The sequence below is a fragment of the Porites lutea genome, chromosome 1, assembly GCF_958299795.1.
Source record: "Porites lutea chromosome 1, jaPorLute2.1, whole genome shotgun sequence".
Taxonomy (NCBI): Eukaryota; Metazoa; Cnidaria; class Anthozoa; order Scleractinia; family Poritidae; genus Porites; species Porites lutea.
The window spans coordinates 60,137,356-60,152,635 of NC_133201.1; the positions used below are offsets into that span (position 1 = coordinate 60,137,356).

Sequence of the window (15,280 nt, forward strand, 5' to 3'; positions counted from 1 at the left end):
TTATAATGGTTGATATCTCTTGGATCGTTCGTTCTGTTTTTTTTATTTTAAAATATCTATTTCTTTTCTTGATCAATCTTCTGAGATCTGGATACAAATTTTTCATCCATGGATACAAATTTTTCTTTGTAGTAATTTTAGATGGATGAATTTGTTGATTCCAAGGTGCCGTTGGCTTTTAAAGGCTTGCTAGAGTGATTGAACATCATTTTCATTTTCACTTTCTTCCCCGGAAAGAGGTGTGCGATCACAATTTCATCACTGAAGCCTTGGATAAATTCTTTAAAACCATCTCAATCTGCTTTCTTGTATAAGTGAATTTTCCTGGGTTTTTGTTTGTTAACAATCGGTGATATGGCTCCTTCCATTGTGACAGGTGAAGTTGCATGTAAAAGCGCTTCGTTTTCTATAGATAACCGCCCAACATCACGATTGTCCATTTTTCACCGTATTTCTAACAATTTTTTTCCATTTTTTTTAACTACTTTTTTTTTCAGGCTTTCTTTTAGCAACTGCAAAAGTTGCGTCTGTAACTGCTATGATCTTCTTTCGAATAATTCTTTATCCCGCAGTTCTCATATATGATTTTCATATATTCCTAACTTTAAGTTTTTAAAAACTTCATCCCAAAATATCTCGATAACGCTCTCACAGATCCAGCTTTCACTTCACGAACATCGAGGCGACTAGCGATTTTGAGCAATTTTGGAAGAACAGTTCCCAGTACTGAAAAAATTCTGCAGTGTATAAAATAGGTAATAGCGTCATTTCATTGCTATCTCCACTCCGATTTCATAGCAACCCTGGTCATGACAAATGTTCATCTTTATCTAATACAGCTGTGGAACAATTTTCCAAATCTTTTTTGTGGCGACGTGGTTTGTGCTCCAACTCAAATCAGTGACAAAATCTCCCCTTTCTACCCCCTTACTTTTGACACACACAGAAAAACAGCCAACCACCCACAGTTAGGTCTGGGTCTGGGCTCTCTGCCAAGCCCCTGTTGAACAAGGGCGATGTCCATGTTCAAGCGAAAACTTAGCGGGCACCTTTTAGCAAAATCACACAAATAAGACAATAGTCAGGATATGAAGTCAAAAAGTAACCACAAAGAACTGCAAATTGCAAACGAATATGCCGCAGAAAGTAGGATCTATAAAGACCTGATCAGAAAAATAACAAGTAGACAATTAGATTCTGCAAACAGAATGCCGCAATGTAGATCGTACTACGTAAGAATTAACTTTTCAAGAGATCAACATAGCCACTACACAATCCCGCTCTGTTTTGGGTTCTTTCGGTATCGTGTTGATGTCTTGCAAAGTTAATTCTTACGTTGTACGATCAGCTTTGCAGTATTCTATCTGCAGAATTTAATTGTCAGCCATGCAGGATATCTCTAATCCAAGCACAATCTCTAAGACTCTGACAACATTTGCTAGCCCAGGGAGTTGCAATTGCATTCCCAGCCAATTAAATTCACCACCGGGCCCAGATAAGCGCAAGGTGCCTGTACTCAGTCTAGACAGCCAAGTCCAAGGAGCAAGAACTCACCCTCCCCACCCATGATACTCATGACTAAGCTTCTAGTCAATCACTCCCCCAGGCTCTGCTAGTAGCATTATGATTATGAGTCAGAGCTCTTAATAGGCTCTCTAGCGACACCTAGCAAGACGCCTAGCCCCCTTGGTTTTTTTCCGGCTACAATGGCTTGAACATAGGCGATGTCAGTGTTCAAGCGAAACCTTAGCAGACACCTTTAGCACAGATATATAAGTAGACTGATGGAACTGGATAAGATCTAGAAATTTATTGCTACTCAGAGTTTCATGCTTCTTGCAAAGCAATCAGCAGGCAACTGCCAAAAGTAACGGTGTAGGGGACAAAATTTTCCGTGGTTATTTTTGTTCAATTTTTTGTACTTCCGCGGGCACTGTGACCGAATTCGCGAACGTCATCTGCGTTACTATTATGAGCTGGCCCATGTGCTCGCGGCAGAGTTGTCAGGATTGTCGTTTGTAATCTTTGAATTATCGTTTCTTTCACGTTTTCCCTTGTCCTGCAAATCTCAGCAGATTTTAGATCTCAGAGCTGAGATCTTCAGCGTTTCTGACTTTTCTCGCTATTATCGTACAAGTTGTAAACAGATGTTTTGACTGACAAATAAAGTTAAGGATTGCGTACATTTCAACAGCTTGATTCTACAAACGGTTACAATCAAAGATATGGAGAAAACAGTTCAAGATCTAATCCAGTTCCATCAGTCGACTTGTATTCTGCTCTAGTTCAACTATAGAGCAGTCTTATAGTCGATGAGGACATCACTCTGGTACTTCGTTTTATATATTTTTCTTTTTTTTTTTATCCATAAGACTAGTTGATAGTTTTATTAATTTATTATTATTTTTTAATTGTCATTGTCATGCGGTTTTGATTCTTTATATAGAAATGGCGCACTATAGATAATAAATGTTGTAGTTGTTGCCAAGAAAAAGAACCTGCTCCTAACACAACTGCCAAAGGATCTAAACAAGATGCTAATGCATCCTACCACGAAGATCAGGCCAAGTAAAATCTGGAGCATCATCTACAGGCTGCCTCTGAGAAGAGACAGAGCTATGTTAAAAATCGGCGGGATGTTAGTGTAATAGCAGTTTGTAGGATCGTCTCAATCCACACTTGTAAATAACACGTCCGCCATTGTCAGGGTTAGAGCATAGCCGGCTGAATACGACTTCCCTCAAATAAGTTATCTTAGCGGACCTCGGACCTCTTACGAAACATATGTTTACTTGACGAGCTCAGAAGATAATGGTTTGTGATTTGTGATTGGAAATTTCTATCCGTTTTGTTTCTTTCTGTGTGGCATTAACCCCACCCCCACTCAAATGATTGCCTAAACAAAAAACAAAATTCCTTTGAAGTTTGCAAAACGCGCAGCGCAATACAACGAATTTGGCTGAAAGGACCGCTTTTGCGTAATCATTGGTAGTGCAGGTTGGGGAGTGAAGTCAACGTCCCATTACGAGCCAATGGGTCACCCGGCGGGAGCGTAATATTCCCTCTTCTGTATGATGAATTGAAGCATCGAGAATGGAAGCCAAAATTCCTTGGGACAAACGGCGCTTGGAATGCCTCCACTCCGCGGAAGAGTGAAACACAAAACAACCACCGTAAGGAGCCAGCGCCGGGGCGAGTCCCTGACAAGAGCGAATGCGATTCGCTCTGACAAAAGGTAAGCACTGCTAGTGCTTGATACATGTGAGTGATACATTTTTCAGTCTAGTTTATTGCTTTCATTCGCTATCGTCCCCAAGACAGTGATAACCTTACCAGTTTCTACAGCTTATACAACAACCTCGGAGCCTGAACACCTAGTCCATACAATTTAGCCATGTCTAAACTAAAGCCGATTTCGAATAAGTGTGCGGACGAAAAGGGGTTCGTACAGTAGAAGGGTAGCACATGGACCAAACGTCCATTGTAAATCAATTGAGTCAATATACCTGCAAAATTAAAATAGGCACCATAAAGCTTTTGGCTCCCGTCCTGCACAGTTAGCCAAGCCCAGTCGTTAGCTTTTCACCCAGTTACAATTTCTTGTTTTCCATAGGTTAAACGTATCAGTTCCCTTTCGTTGTACTGATCTTTTATAACCGCGAAATGATTTATACTTTCATAATGGACGTTATGGTTGTCACATATGTAACTCGGCCAAGTTGTCTTGCAACCAGGCCTGCCTTGGAAAGACAGATGGAAATTTGCTGTATGTTAAATGGTGTCGAATGGTTGGATCCACAAAAAAAATGGAAAACGATTTCAAGTTTCCCAAATACCTGTCGCTTCAAGGGAACCCTTCCGAAAACTGGAGAAGGTGGATTCAGCGATTTGAATTGTATGTCGCCGCGAAGGAGATGACCAAGAAACCCGATGCGACTAATATCGCCATGTTGTTGTCAGCAGTTGAACCCGACACCTTGGACCGATACAACCACTTCGAATGGCAAGAAGGTGAAGACTAGGCAAAATACGACCAGTGAAGACAAAGTTACTGTAACGTTGCTAAGAGACTAGTCTAGCCTCGCCCCAGGACTTCGGGGCGGTAATCACGTGCAGTTCGTTGAGAGAGTGTAGACGGCTATTTTGGCTGTGCAGTTGTTGTAGTTGTTTCGAGACGTTATTAAGGAAGCGTTTAATCACTGTTACACTGGTGGCAACGGTGGGATATAGTTGACGAGATGAGGCAGCTATTTCCTATAGATAATGATCAGATAACGGACGATCAAAAGCTGAGCGTGTGGAAAATCATGCCAAGCAGTCTAACGCAGTATCCACACGACCACACGATATTGTCCACTGCACTAAGGCACAGTTCAGAATTAACACTGGGACTGTACCCACTTCAAGACTTCCACTGCGCCGCTATTCACCTCAGCAGGAGAAGTACATAAGAGAGGAGACACAAAGGTTACTTGAGAGAGATGTAATAAAACCGTCAACCAGTCCTTGGAGCGCTCAAGTCGTCTTAGCTTCTAAGAAGGATGGCTCTTACCGTTACTGTGTTGATTTCCGTAATCTGTGACCGATGTTGTATCTAAGTGTACAGGTAGACTGTGCCAAATCAATCGTGTGAAACATTTGTTTGATAGGTCTACGCTCATAACCATCATAAATTCATTAGTGTTCAGCAAGATTTTCTATTGTTCCTCCATGTGGTCTAGTACAACAAAAAAGAACATTGCTAGGCTTCAAAAAGTTCAGAATTTTGCGGCACGGATTGTGACTGGCACAAGAAAGTATGAGCACATCACGCCGATGTTAAAGGAACTCCACTGGTTGCCGGTTGCTAAGCAACTGGAGGTTAGAGACATTTTAATGGCTTTCAAATGTATAAAGGGATTAGCCCCACCATCCTTGTGTAATAAGTTTTCCACAAGAAGGCAGATGCATACTAGAAATACTAGGAATAAAGATAAACTTCATGTACCATCTTTTAGATCAGCAACAGGTCAGCGATCTTTCTCATATAGGGCTGTTCAGCTCTGGAATGACCTTCCAGAAAGTTTAGCAAACATAGAGTCATTTAATGTTTTTAAGAATGCGATTAAAGGACGTGCCCTTGACGAGTTTTTAAGCCATTGACACTCAATAGGTGTAATTATGCATATTTTATATTTTTTAAATAGTATGGTAATGTTTTTTCACTTTCAAATGTTTATATTGAATTTCTATTGTTCATATTAGATTTTATTGTAATTGGTATGTGAAAACCCATTTTAATTGGATGTACCAATAAAGTTGATTTGATTTTAAGCTAAATAGTGTCACTGTTAAGGAACACTACCCTATTCCAAGGGTGGAGGACATGATCGATACTCTAGCTGGAGCAAAATTTCTCTCAACCCTGGACTTTGTCTATGCCTACTATGCGTTCGAAATTCACACTGATGACAGGGAGAAAACAGCTTTCTCTACAAAGCAGGGGCACTGGCAATGGAAACGTGTTCCCTTTGGGCTTTGTAACGCAGCTCCTTTCTTTGTGCGGCAGATTGCCAGTCTCTTAGCGGGAATGACATGGGAAGAACTGTTGGCATTCTTTGATGACGTCCTCATCTTTTTGGTGCCACTTTTGCCAAGCACTGTGAGTCCTTGGACCTTGCTCTCTCCCTTATAGAGGAGGCTGGATTGAAGGTGAAGCCAGAGAAATGCTGTCTGCTACCACAACGCGTACCTTCTGTTGGACATATCCTGTCGGCGGAGGGAGTTTCGACAGATCCTGAAAAGGTTTCCGCAGTGAAATCCTGGCCACCACCAACCAATGTGTCTGAGTTACGTGTTTTTCTGGGAAGGATCGGCTACTGCAGGAAATTTATTCCGGATTTCGCAACTGTCGCAAGCCCTCTTTTCCTTCTTGAGGAAAAGGGAAGAAACTTTGTGTGGTCCAACGACTGTCAAAGATCAAGGTTTGATCTCCCATTTATACTAGATACTGACACTAGCACGACCGGTGTCGCTGCTGTGTTGTCTCAGGTGCAAGATGGCGAGGAGCGCTCAATTACATACGCTGCCAAGGCCTTGACAAAATCGCAGAGAAAGTGGCCGCCAACCAAGATTGAGATGTATGCGCTAGTATTCGGGACAAAAACATTCTACCCGTATCTGGTCAACAAACAGTTTGTTGCTTGTCTGGATCACCGCTCCTTAGTGTGGCTTCAGAACTTTAAGAATCCTAAACCTCAGGAAGCCCGATGGATTCAGCACTTTCAATAGTACGACATGAAGATAGAGCATCGGCCAGGTCATCTGCATGGCAATGCCGATGGCCTGTCCCTTCGACCTTGGCCAGAAAACCCCGCGTCTGACACACTTGTTGAAGCACAGAATTTTTGTGAACCATTGTTTGTTGGAGCGACCACCAGTGACGGTTCAACAGCTTTTGTCGAGGATGGAAACGAGTCGGAACCCAGACCGCCGCACCCACCGTGGTCCAGTGCTCAGCTTAGGACAGAGCAGTCAAAGGATAAGCATTTGAATGCAGTGCTACAGTGGCTTAGGGCAGGAAGGAGACCACCTAAAGAAGAAATGAGAGGGGCAGATCGGTATATGTGGGCTTTATGGGGTCAATACGATAGGTTGCTTTTGCAGGATGAGGTGTTGCACCGGCGATGGTTTGATGAAAAGACTGGACATGAAAGTCTGCAGGTGTGTGTCCCAGAGCAGTTGAAGAGTGCTGTGTTGCAGGAGTTACATGACCAGTGTGGACACTTGTCAGTGCGCAAGACTACAGACAATGTGCGGAAACGCTCTTACTGGATTGGCTACACTGCGGATGTTGAACTGTACTGTCGTACTTGCCACACTTGCGGCTCCAGAAATGGACCAATACCACGGGTGAGAGCGCCCATGCAATCTATTAAGACGGGCTACCCACTAGAGAGGATTCAGATTGACATTCTCGGCCCCCTTCCAGAGACCAACAAAGGAAACAAGTATGTTGCTGTTGTGGTGGACATGTATACAAAGTGGCCCGAAGCGTACGTCTTACCTGCTCAAGAGGCTAACACGGTCACCCAGACTGTCATGGACAACTTCGTATGCCGCTTCGGTTGCCCTCGTGGTATACTCAGCGACCAGGGCCGCAATTTTGAGTCTAGGACATTCCGTGGCTTATGCAGCTTCATTGAGTCCGTCAAAAAAGGGACAACGCCATACCACCCTCAGTGTGATGGGGATGCGGAATGACTTATCCGTACGGTTACCGGTGTTATTGTCAAGGTTGCGGAGGAGCAAGAGGAGTGGGATCAGTATCTTCCTAAGGTCCTCCTGGCTTTGCGTGCATCCATCAATGAGACGACCGGCTTCTCACCCAGTATGCTCATGTTCGGCAGGGAACTGAGATTACCTATTGACGCAATGAGGGAGGAGCCTCCTTCAGAACAACCGCCTGATTTTCCATCTTTCGTCAAGAGACAGCAAGAAATTCTTAAGGGAGTGTATGGACGAGTAGGGGAAAATCTGCGAGTCAACCTTCGTCACCAGAAAGATGTCTGTGACGCGCGCTGCAAGGGAAACACAAAGCCGTACCAAGTGGGTGATCTGGTGTGGTTAGAGGAAAATGCCGTTCTGAGGTGGGTACAGCGGAAATTCTATCCCCCCTGGTCCGGACCGTGGCGAGTAGTGAAGGTCATATCTAACGTCACCTACAGAATACAGTGCGAGGAGGCCGCATCCACACGGGGAAGAAGGAAAACGAGAATGATTGTGCACTTTAACCGTCTTAAACCGTACTACGGAGACCCCCTCAGCTTCAGCCGACATTGCATGACGTCGAGAGAGACGCTGGCCAACCTACGGATCTGAATGTTGGAGAGCGTGCTGTGTTGGAGTTACCGTGGGTTCGCACCGCAGATGCCCTGCCTGGGGGCCCCGCTCCGACTGAGAATGCCGCAGCTGTCAACCCTGAACCGGACCTCCGGCCGAGACGTTCAACCAGAGACCGCCGTGTCCCTGCCTGGATGGGAGACTTTTTTTTAGGGAAGGACATTGATAACGCCCTTTCTCCACTAGGGAGTGGGGGGGTGGGTAACGTTGCTAAGAGACTAGTCTAGCCTCGCCCCAGAACTTCGGGGCGGTAATCACGTGCGGTTCGTTGAGAGAGTGTAGACGGCCATTTTGGCTGTGCAGTTGTTGTAGTTGTTTCGAGACGTTATTAAAGAAGAGTTTAATCACTGTTACATTACAAACCGAGTTGGAGGGCCAGACACGAATTGTATTCTTCAGATATCGCGCGAACATTCAACGAATTCCTAACGTAGCTACGAACACTTTCTCTTTTTGGCCCATTTGCTGAAGCAGATAACATGGTCGGAGACAAAATAGCAATCTCCACTAAAGATCCCGCGCTAAAAGAGCGGCTGTTTCGCTTACTGAAGCTAGACCTACAGAAGGCCGTAGATATTTCTCGATCCTCGGAGCTGGCACATAAGGAGTTGCGTAAAACGCAGTACCACGCATGCGCGAAACGAGTGCCCAGATCTATTAAGAGCGACTTTCTGTAAATACCACGGATAGGTGTGCAAGATGGAAAAATCGAAATCTCCCAAACTTTCTCACATTAAAGCCCTTATGAAACTGTTTAAGAAAATACAAGATTCAGTTTCTTTTCCAAAATAATAATTTTTTTGAATTTTCACCTCCGAGAGGCCCTCAAACCACCTAAAAATGCGCTTCGCATCCTCGCATGATGAATAGAAACGGAAACAAATACCATGACTATTGCGATATAAGATGATTTTATGACCCTTCCTTTGTATGAAAACGTTGTAATTTCAAAAGATTCCAGTCTGAATTTTTAATTATTTTTCAAAATCACCCTCTAAAACGGTTTTATCGCGACTATCAATTTTTCCATTTTTCAACGGCAAAAAACCCTTCCTGGTACATGGCTTTCGTTCTGCAAATGCTATTCCAGAGAACGAGCAACCCTTCTTCTTTCAATTTATGAAATAAAATTTTGGGGCAATTCAAACGGCAAGTTTTGAGAACTGAAGACATTAACGGTACTTGCGTGAAATTTACAACTTTTGAACTTGCGGTCCGAAAGGAACAGCATTTTTATTGTGCGAAATTGAGCTGTGAACCTCTTGACAACACTTCCCGTACGTGCGTATTTGCTTACTTTGAAGCCTGACGACTTGTGCCAGTCATTATCGCAATATTCTATAAATAACAAGTATGAATCAAAATGTTTGCATTTCGTCTGAAAGAAATCGTAAAAGCAATGATGGAAGAATAAGACAAACATTTACTCACCTCGAATATATATGTTTTGAAAAAAGACCAAAGTCCCGCAGCTAAACTAGAACAAGTAAGAAGGGGTGGGGGTTGGGGTAGGGTCCAAGGCAGACAAAACTTTCCCCAGTACTTCTGATTGACAATGCATTCTGAGCCATAATCGCTAAGAAAAAGCTGTGTAGGCTTTCCAATAATAATAATAATAATAATAATAATAATAAACTTGGGAGCAGGAGCCGATCTCTCTCCCCCACCCAGTAGTTACTTATTGCCTGGCACAAAATAGTCCAGTTTCGAATTTATCACGGCCGCTGAATAGAAGCACTGAAGACTCATTTCTACAGGGTTAGCCTCGCCCTAAAGTAAAATATTCACAAATACCAGCCAGAAGGTGCCGGAATTTCAGTATAAAACAGTAGACACAGTTGTATACAAGTCTTCTTCTGACTGGAATTTGTGAATATATTTACCTTTGATCGAGGCTAACCCTGTACAAATGAATGAACGCCTGGGAAGAAATAAGTGATGGAATAAGGATCTGAAGGAATTTTCCGGCACGGGATCCTGGCAGGCACAATTTTGAGCATCATACTATAACTGGGGCATCAGGCATAATGTTCGATACTGCAGTAGGAATATACAAAGTTGATAAAAGTCGTAGGCCTGATTTCCCACCACTTATCAGTATTTTTCTTTCAAACATAAAATCAAAGAATGTTGAGGCTGGAATGTTAATTTGATTAGTCGGTACAGACCCCAACTGTTATGACAACTGCATGCCACGAGAAGTTCCCCAAGTAGAGACAAGTAAGGAGCTTTGGGTCGTCCTTTGATGTTCATCACCTCGATGTCAAAATGTTCGCAAATGGAACGCAGCATGGAAACACTTAGGTGTCGCAGTTTACCTGCCTTGTGCATGTCACATAAGTTGAAAGTGTCGAAAACAATTGGGTGCCTTATTCCCACCTCCTCTAACACAACTGCGCGAACATTTTCGTGCGCTATTTCCTCTTCAGCGGCCATAACATCCTCGTCTTGATCAGATTCTGGATCTTCTGAATGAGAATGCCGGAGTTTAGAGGCTCGTCTTGAAAAGTATGACTGAATTTGCTGTTCGGTCAAAAATTCACTTACAGTGAACAGCTTTTCCCCTTCCTGGTTTCGCGCGTAACGCATGTCACGTGCAACATCCACAGGATCAAGTTTCACTCCTGTTGCTTGCCCGACGTTAAAGTTCCCGTCCAGGTACTGTCGCTGGGAAACACTAAACCGCGTTGCCTTTCTAGCGGATCTTAAAGCCCACCCTTGTGGAAGAACCTCAGTAGTTACCGGGCATTGACTTGACTCAGCTTTCACGGATGGCTGGTTGCTCGCCTCACAGAGCAGTTTATCATGGTATAATACTTTGGCCTTGTCCATAAGACTTTCTCTGACCGGTAGAAACTCACATTGCCCATACAGCAAGTGATTTTCAAAAGCATAGTGACGCTGATACATCTTAACGCAACCCTCGTGCGGACAAGAAAACATAGCGCTCAGGTCTCGGTCTTCTTCCTTCTCATCTGGATGTTGTTCACCAGTCTCTTGAAAACTGGGTTTTGGCTTATCGACCCCCTGAGATACTTCTGAGAAGTCCCCTGAGGAAAACTGGCACTCAAAGCTGGGCGGCTGTGAGTAATCTGGAACTAAAAAACCAAAAGGAAAATGTAATACAATTACACAAGTTTCAGCTCCGCAAATGGACAGTGTTTTTTTATTGTTGTTGTTGTTGTTGTTGTTGTTGTTGTTGTTTAGGGGTATTTCGCGCAAAGGATAAGTAACAGGTGGTAAACTAGAGTGTGGAGCACGAGTATAACTTCAATAAGAAAAAGAGTTTTTTTATCCTAGTGTGTTTTTTCTTGTCACTGTTTTTTATTCTTCTTCTTATAAAAAATTTCATGCCGAGCGTGACGGCAGTATAGAACCTTGTACTCCACATTTAATTTTAAATATGTTGAATAAATGAAAAAAACTTTTCCCCATTTGTTTTGCGTACCCGGTACCTTCTTTCCCTCGCCAACATTGTACGCTTTCCAAACAGTGATAGTTTTCTCAGAATACAAAAAGTTGTTTAAAGAGTTAACGCCAGACCACTTCAGTGAAAGTTGAGCATCCCTTTCGGTACTATAGGCATCAGCAATAACCGCTCTAACATTTGGTATTCCACCATTTGAAAGCATGGCATTCAAGAAGTCATTAGCATTCAACACATCATGACCTTCGTTGATGTATCTCCTTACATGGGCTTTGACAGTAGTCGCCTTTCTGTCGCAAGTACCTTTCCCTCCCTGGGGATCGCTGAAGTCAACCCTTCGTATTGGGATACCAGTTTTAGATTCCATTTGAGCACAGCTTGCCAGCATTTCAGCAGAATGGTAGCAACCGGCGTTGTCTTGCCGTAGAAAAGCAGTTGTCAATTCGGGATGCTCATGTTTCAGGGTCCGTAAAGTATGTTCAATTATTCGCACAACAGTGTAGCTGTCCTGCTTGCAGTTCTCCAAAACATGCACAAATGCCTGGTGTTGAAAACATTGCTTCATCTTGCGCGCAACCACACTTATGTGCCACGAAATTCCCCGCTTACCAAACCAATCAGATTGCGACTCTCGGTATTTTTGTGGGAGGAATTTCATGGCCCAGTCCTGAGTTACGTGAACAGACCTTTCATCAAGGGTATTCAGAATGGATGTTCTTGCCTCGTCCTGTCTGCAACTTCGAAGCTGATGTGCTTTCCACCCTTTGATGCTGTCTACCGCTTGTCGGCAAGAATACGTCAAATCGTCCAATTCCTCTGGACTCACTTCGCAGTCCACAAAACAATTTTCGACTTTTTCTAGAACGTCCTTCAGGGTCTCACATTGCATACAGCGTTTGTCATGTGAATGATTGCACGTGCTTTTAAATGGACTCTCCTTACTATCACTCAAAGCATACGTACTGCAGTGATCCGCAATGGTTGCAGATTCAGCAACATGAGCCTGAAAAAATGGCAAAAACATTTTGAGACAATGCACTATAACTTGATAATAAGTACTTGATTCGAAAAAGCTTGTCATTAGAAAGCGTAAAAGCAGAAGCGAGTGCATTAATATCAGGCTCTTGTTTGATCTTGTGAACAGCCACTTCAAAAAACTGCTGACTGTCGCCCATGCTCTAGCGCGTTCACAATATGGCAAGCCTTTTCAAATCACATACTTTGATTACAACTGATATACCTTATATTCAGCCTTCAAGTAATGCTTTGCTTCCTTAAGAGATTTTTGATAATGGCTCACCAGGTCCCTTCTAAGACCGTACTCTCCTAAACGGTCCAAAATTCGGTGCAAATCATCAAATCCTTTCGCTCCCTCTGCCGCAATGTAATCGAGTCCTTGCAAGGATTTCCTAACCGTTGCGCTACAACAAGACAAAATGCGAAGCATGGTCGATGGACTAAATGGCTTGAAATTTGTTTCATAGCAGTACTGCATGTATTGCTTAACAATACGCTGTGGTATCATATTACGTATCACATTGGGTGTCTCCAAAACTTTACCAGTCGAAAGATGGCCAAAAGGGAGGTCTTGAATGATGTTGGGGCTTGTAATGAATGATTTGAAATGGTCCAGTTGATTGGTGTCCACACGCATTCTTGGGCTTTTTTGCGGGGGTAGTGGAACACCTCGGCCGTACTCTATCTTGTGCTTCCTGGCTATGGCAAATTTGAATTCAGTGATGCTGGGTATGTAGGCCTGGATTTTCTCTAAGGAAGTAAGGTCCGCCAGGACTAATAATATTTGACGGCGCGTCGCCCAGCTTGATGCGTTGTTGTACGTTTCAGCCAAGGCCTCCAAATATTTCCTATCTGACTGAGACTCCTCTGCTATCCCCAAAGCTTTCTCCACAGACTTAGATTCCTTTAGCGCCTCCCATAACGGACCAGCATCACCAGGTGCAATCACATTCAGAGCTGCTACAATTGATTCTTTAGCTTCTGATACGCGACTTCTTCTAGTGCGCAAACTAGTGTCTTGCCATTTTTTCTTGTACACGCCGACAGTACTTCCAACGTTGCAGGCACTTAAAAATTCATTTAACTTTGTTCTCTGTGCTCCTACTGTACGTTGCTCCTCGGCACCGGAAGACTCACTACTGTTGCCTGTATCTTCTGGAAGATAAAGACTTGTTTCCTCCTCAATAAAGAGTTGGCCCATTGATTGAGACAGTTGGTCGGCTTCCTAATGAAAAGACACCTTATTACTTAGCCAATGCCAAAAGGGAAATTAAAAGTCCCTAATCCAGTTAAAGGTCTCTATAATTGCATATTTTTAGAAGCGTTCTATTCCAAAAACAATGAAATTTAATCAATACACTCATGTTTAAATGCTCCATCAGTTGACAAGTGTTGAATCACATTCGTACCCAGTCTTCTGATCGTTTATAAATTTGGCCAATTGTAACGTCATACATATTACTTGACTCCTCCTTACCTGCATGAAATCTCGTAAGTTTCTAGTGAGTCCTCTAACACGTTCTTCCGGAGAGAAGTCCGCACATTGATAAAACTTTTGTTAAATTTAAAAATTGTTTTTTCGTGCCGCTAGTTTGAGGCTACAAATGTTTTTTTTGCTTTTTTCTTGCTTTGTTTTGTTTTTGCTTTTTTTCTGAGCTTCCCGGTCCCTTCAGTTCCACACCCGAGATTTGAAAAGCAACTATAATATACCGACTGTTAGCCTAGATATATCGTTCTTTTAACCGCACAACTTGACCCTGGTATAATTTAACTTACAACGTCAAGTCGCCGCTCTCCTGGACTTGAGGAAGTGGATTCTGGCTCTTCGCAATCCTTGTCTCCACGTGTTTCATCTTGGGATTTAGGCGCTGTTAATGTTACCTCATCGTCTTCCCTTTGAATGCTTAGTCTTGTTCGACATTGTTTGCATATGGCTAACATTGGAATAAACAGATTAACTGTCTGTCATTATTTAGCCGTAACTGATAGTATGGATAATCTAAGTCTAGAATTGCCTACTCCAAATTTCTCCTCGACAATTAATTAAAAAAAAAATCAAGAAAGAATTTTGTGAGAAAAGAAATAAAAGAAATCATTCAATTGCTCTAGCGGCATGCATCAGCAGTCTTAAAACATTTATTAGAACACGATGAAAAGGTGATTCTTCTTTAAAAATTGTTGGACAGGTTTTTACAGCCTAAACGTCGCGCGGATCATAGCAGTAGTACTTACGAGAACCCACGGGCAATAGAATTTGCGTCTGGATATACAGGTTTCTCGACTGAGCCATGTTTATCCCTCGATCTCCTTTCTGGTTCTTTTCATGCTGTTTCCACTTGTCTGGACAAGAACAGTTCTTCTTGTTGTTACGCCATCTTATTCCCCAAAGGTCCCGGTGCGTGGCGAGGACATATCGTTGTGTTCAAATGCACCTCATCCATTTCAAAGCAACCTTGCAAAAGATGTTCATATGTTTACTTAACCGCTTGGCTAGGGCCAGGTAAAGTTTAGTTAGGCGTAGAGTTAGTCCTAGATCCCTAGGATTTGTCGCAACAGCATAGCGGGCAATGATGCGGAGTACAATTGTACTGTTGGATGCTTTGGCGTGTGTTTCTGACATCATACGAGCACATTATTATTTTGCTCCCCAGTACAAATTGGTCACCTTGGTGATGTCAGGAACCCATGACACTATGTTCGGTTGTCCGCCACCGGTCCAAACCCCTGGGAGACCCTAGGGGAGGGAGGAAATTTGTCCCACCTAGGCTCTTCGTAAGCGACATCTCAACCAACCTCGTACCCAGGGCTGTTAGGTTGACCTCTAAACTAGTTTTGCAGTTTTTTGTACAATCAAAACGTTATTGTATAACGCCGGTGTAAAAGTGAGATGCTTTCGGTTCTTTTCCACGGGAAAGAGTGTGCCAGTACTTATACGTAAAGGACTTTACGCTCATC

At 43.1% G+C, this 15,280-nt stretch overlaps 1 protein-coding gene across 1 annotated transcript; it reads right to left on the reverse strand.

The window, feature by feature from the left end:
* Window positions 1-9,760: 9,760 nt before the first annotated feature.
* Window positions 9,761-13,539, reverse strand: LOC140933320 (uncharacterized). Its single transcript, XM_073382854.1, has 3 exons — window positions 12,549-13,539; window positions 11,330-12,311; window positions 9,761-10,979 (listed from the first exon to the last, which is right to left on the reverse strand). Exons 1-3 carry the CDS (start codon window positions 13,524-13,526, stop codon window positions 9,976-9,978), a joined length of 2,964 nt encoding a protein of 987 aa, XP_073238955.1. The 5' UTR covers window positions 13,527-13,539; the 3' UTR covers window positions 9,761-9,975.
* Between the last annotated feature and the right edge of the window lie 1,741 nt (window positions 13,540-15,280).

Coding starts and splice junctions, on each gene's coding strand:
- LOC140933320 (XM_073382854.1), bottom strand. CDS start 13,526: ATGGGCCAACTCTTTATTGAGGAGGAAACAAGTCTTTATCTTCCAGAA. Junction 12,312..12,548: donor ACTTGAAGGCTGAATATAAG/GTATATCAGTTG, acceptor CCATTTTTTCAG/GCTCATGTTGCTGAATCTGC. Junction 10,980..11,329: donor CGAGGGAAAGAAGGTACCGG/GTACGCAAAACA, acceptor TTGGTTTTTTAG/TTCCAGATTACTCACAGCCG.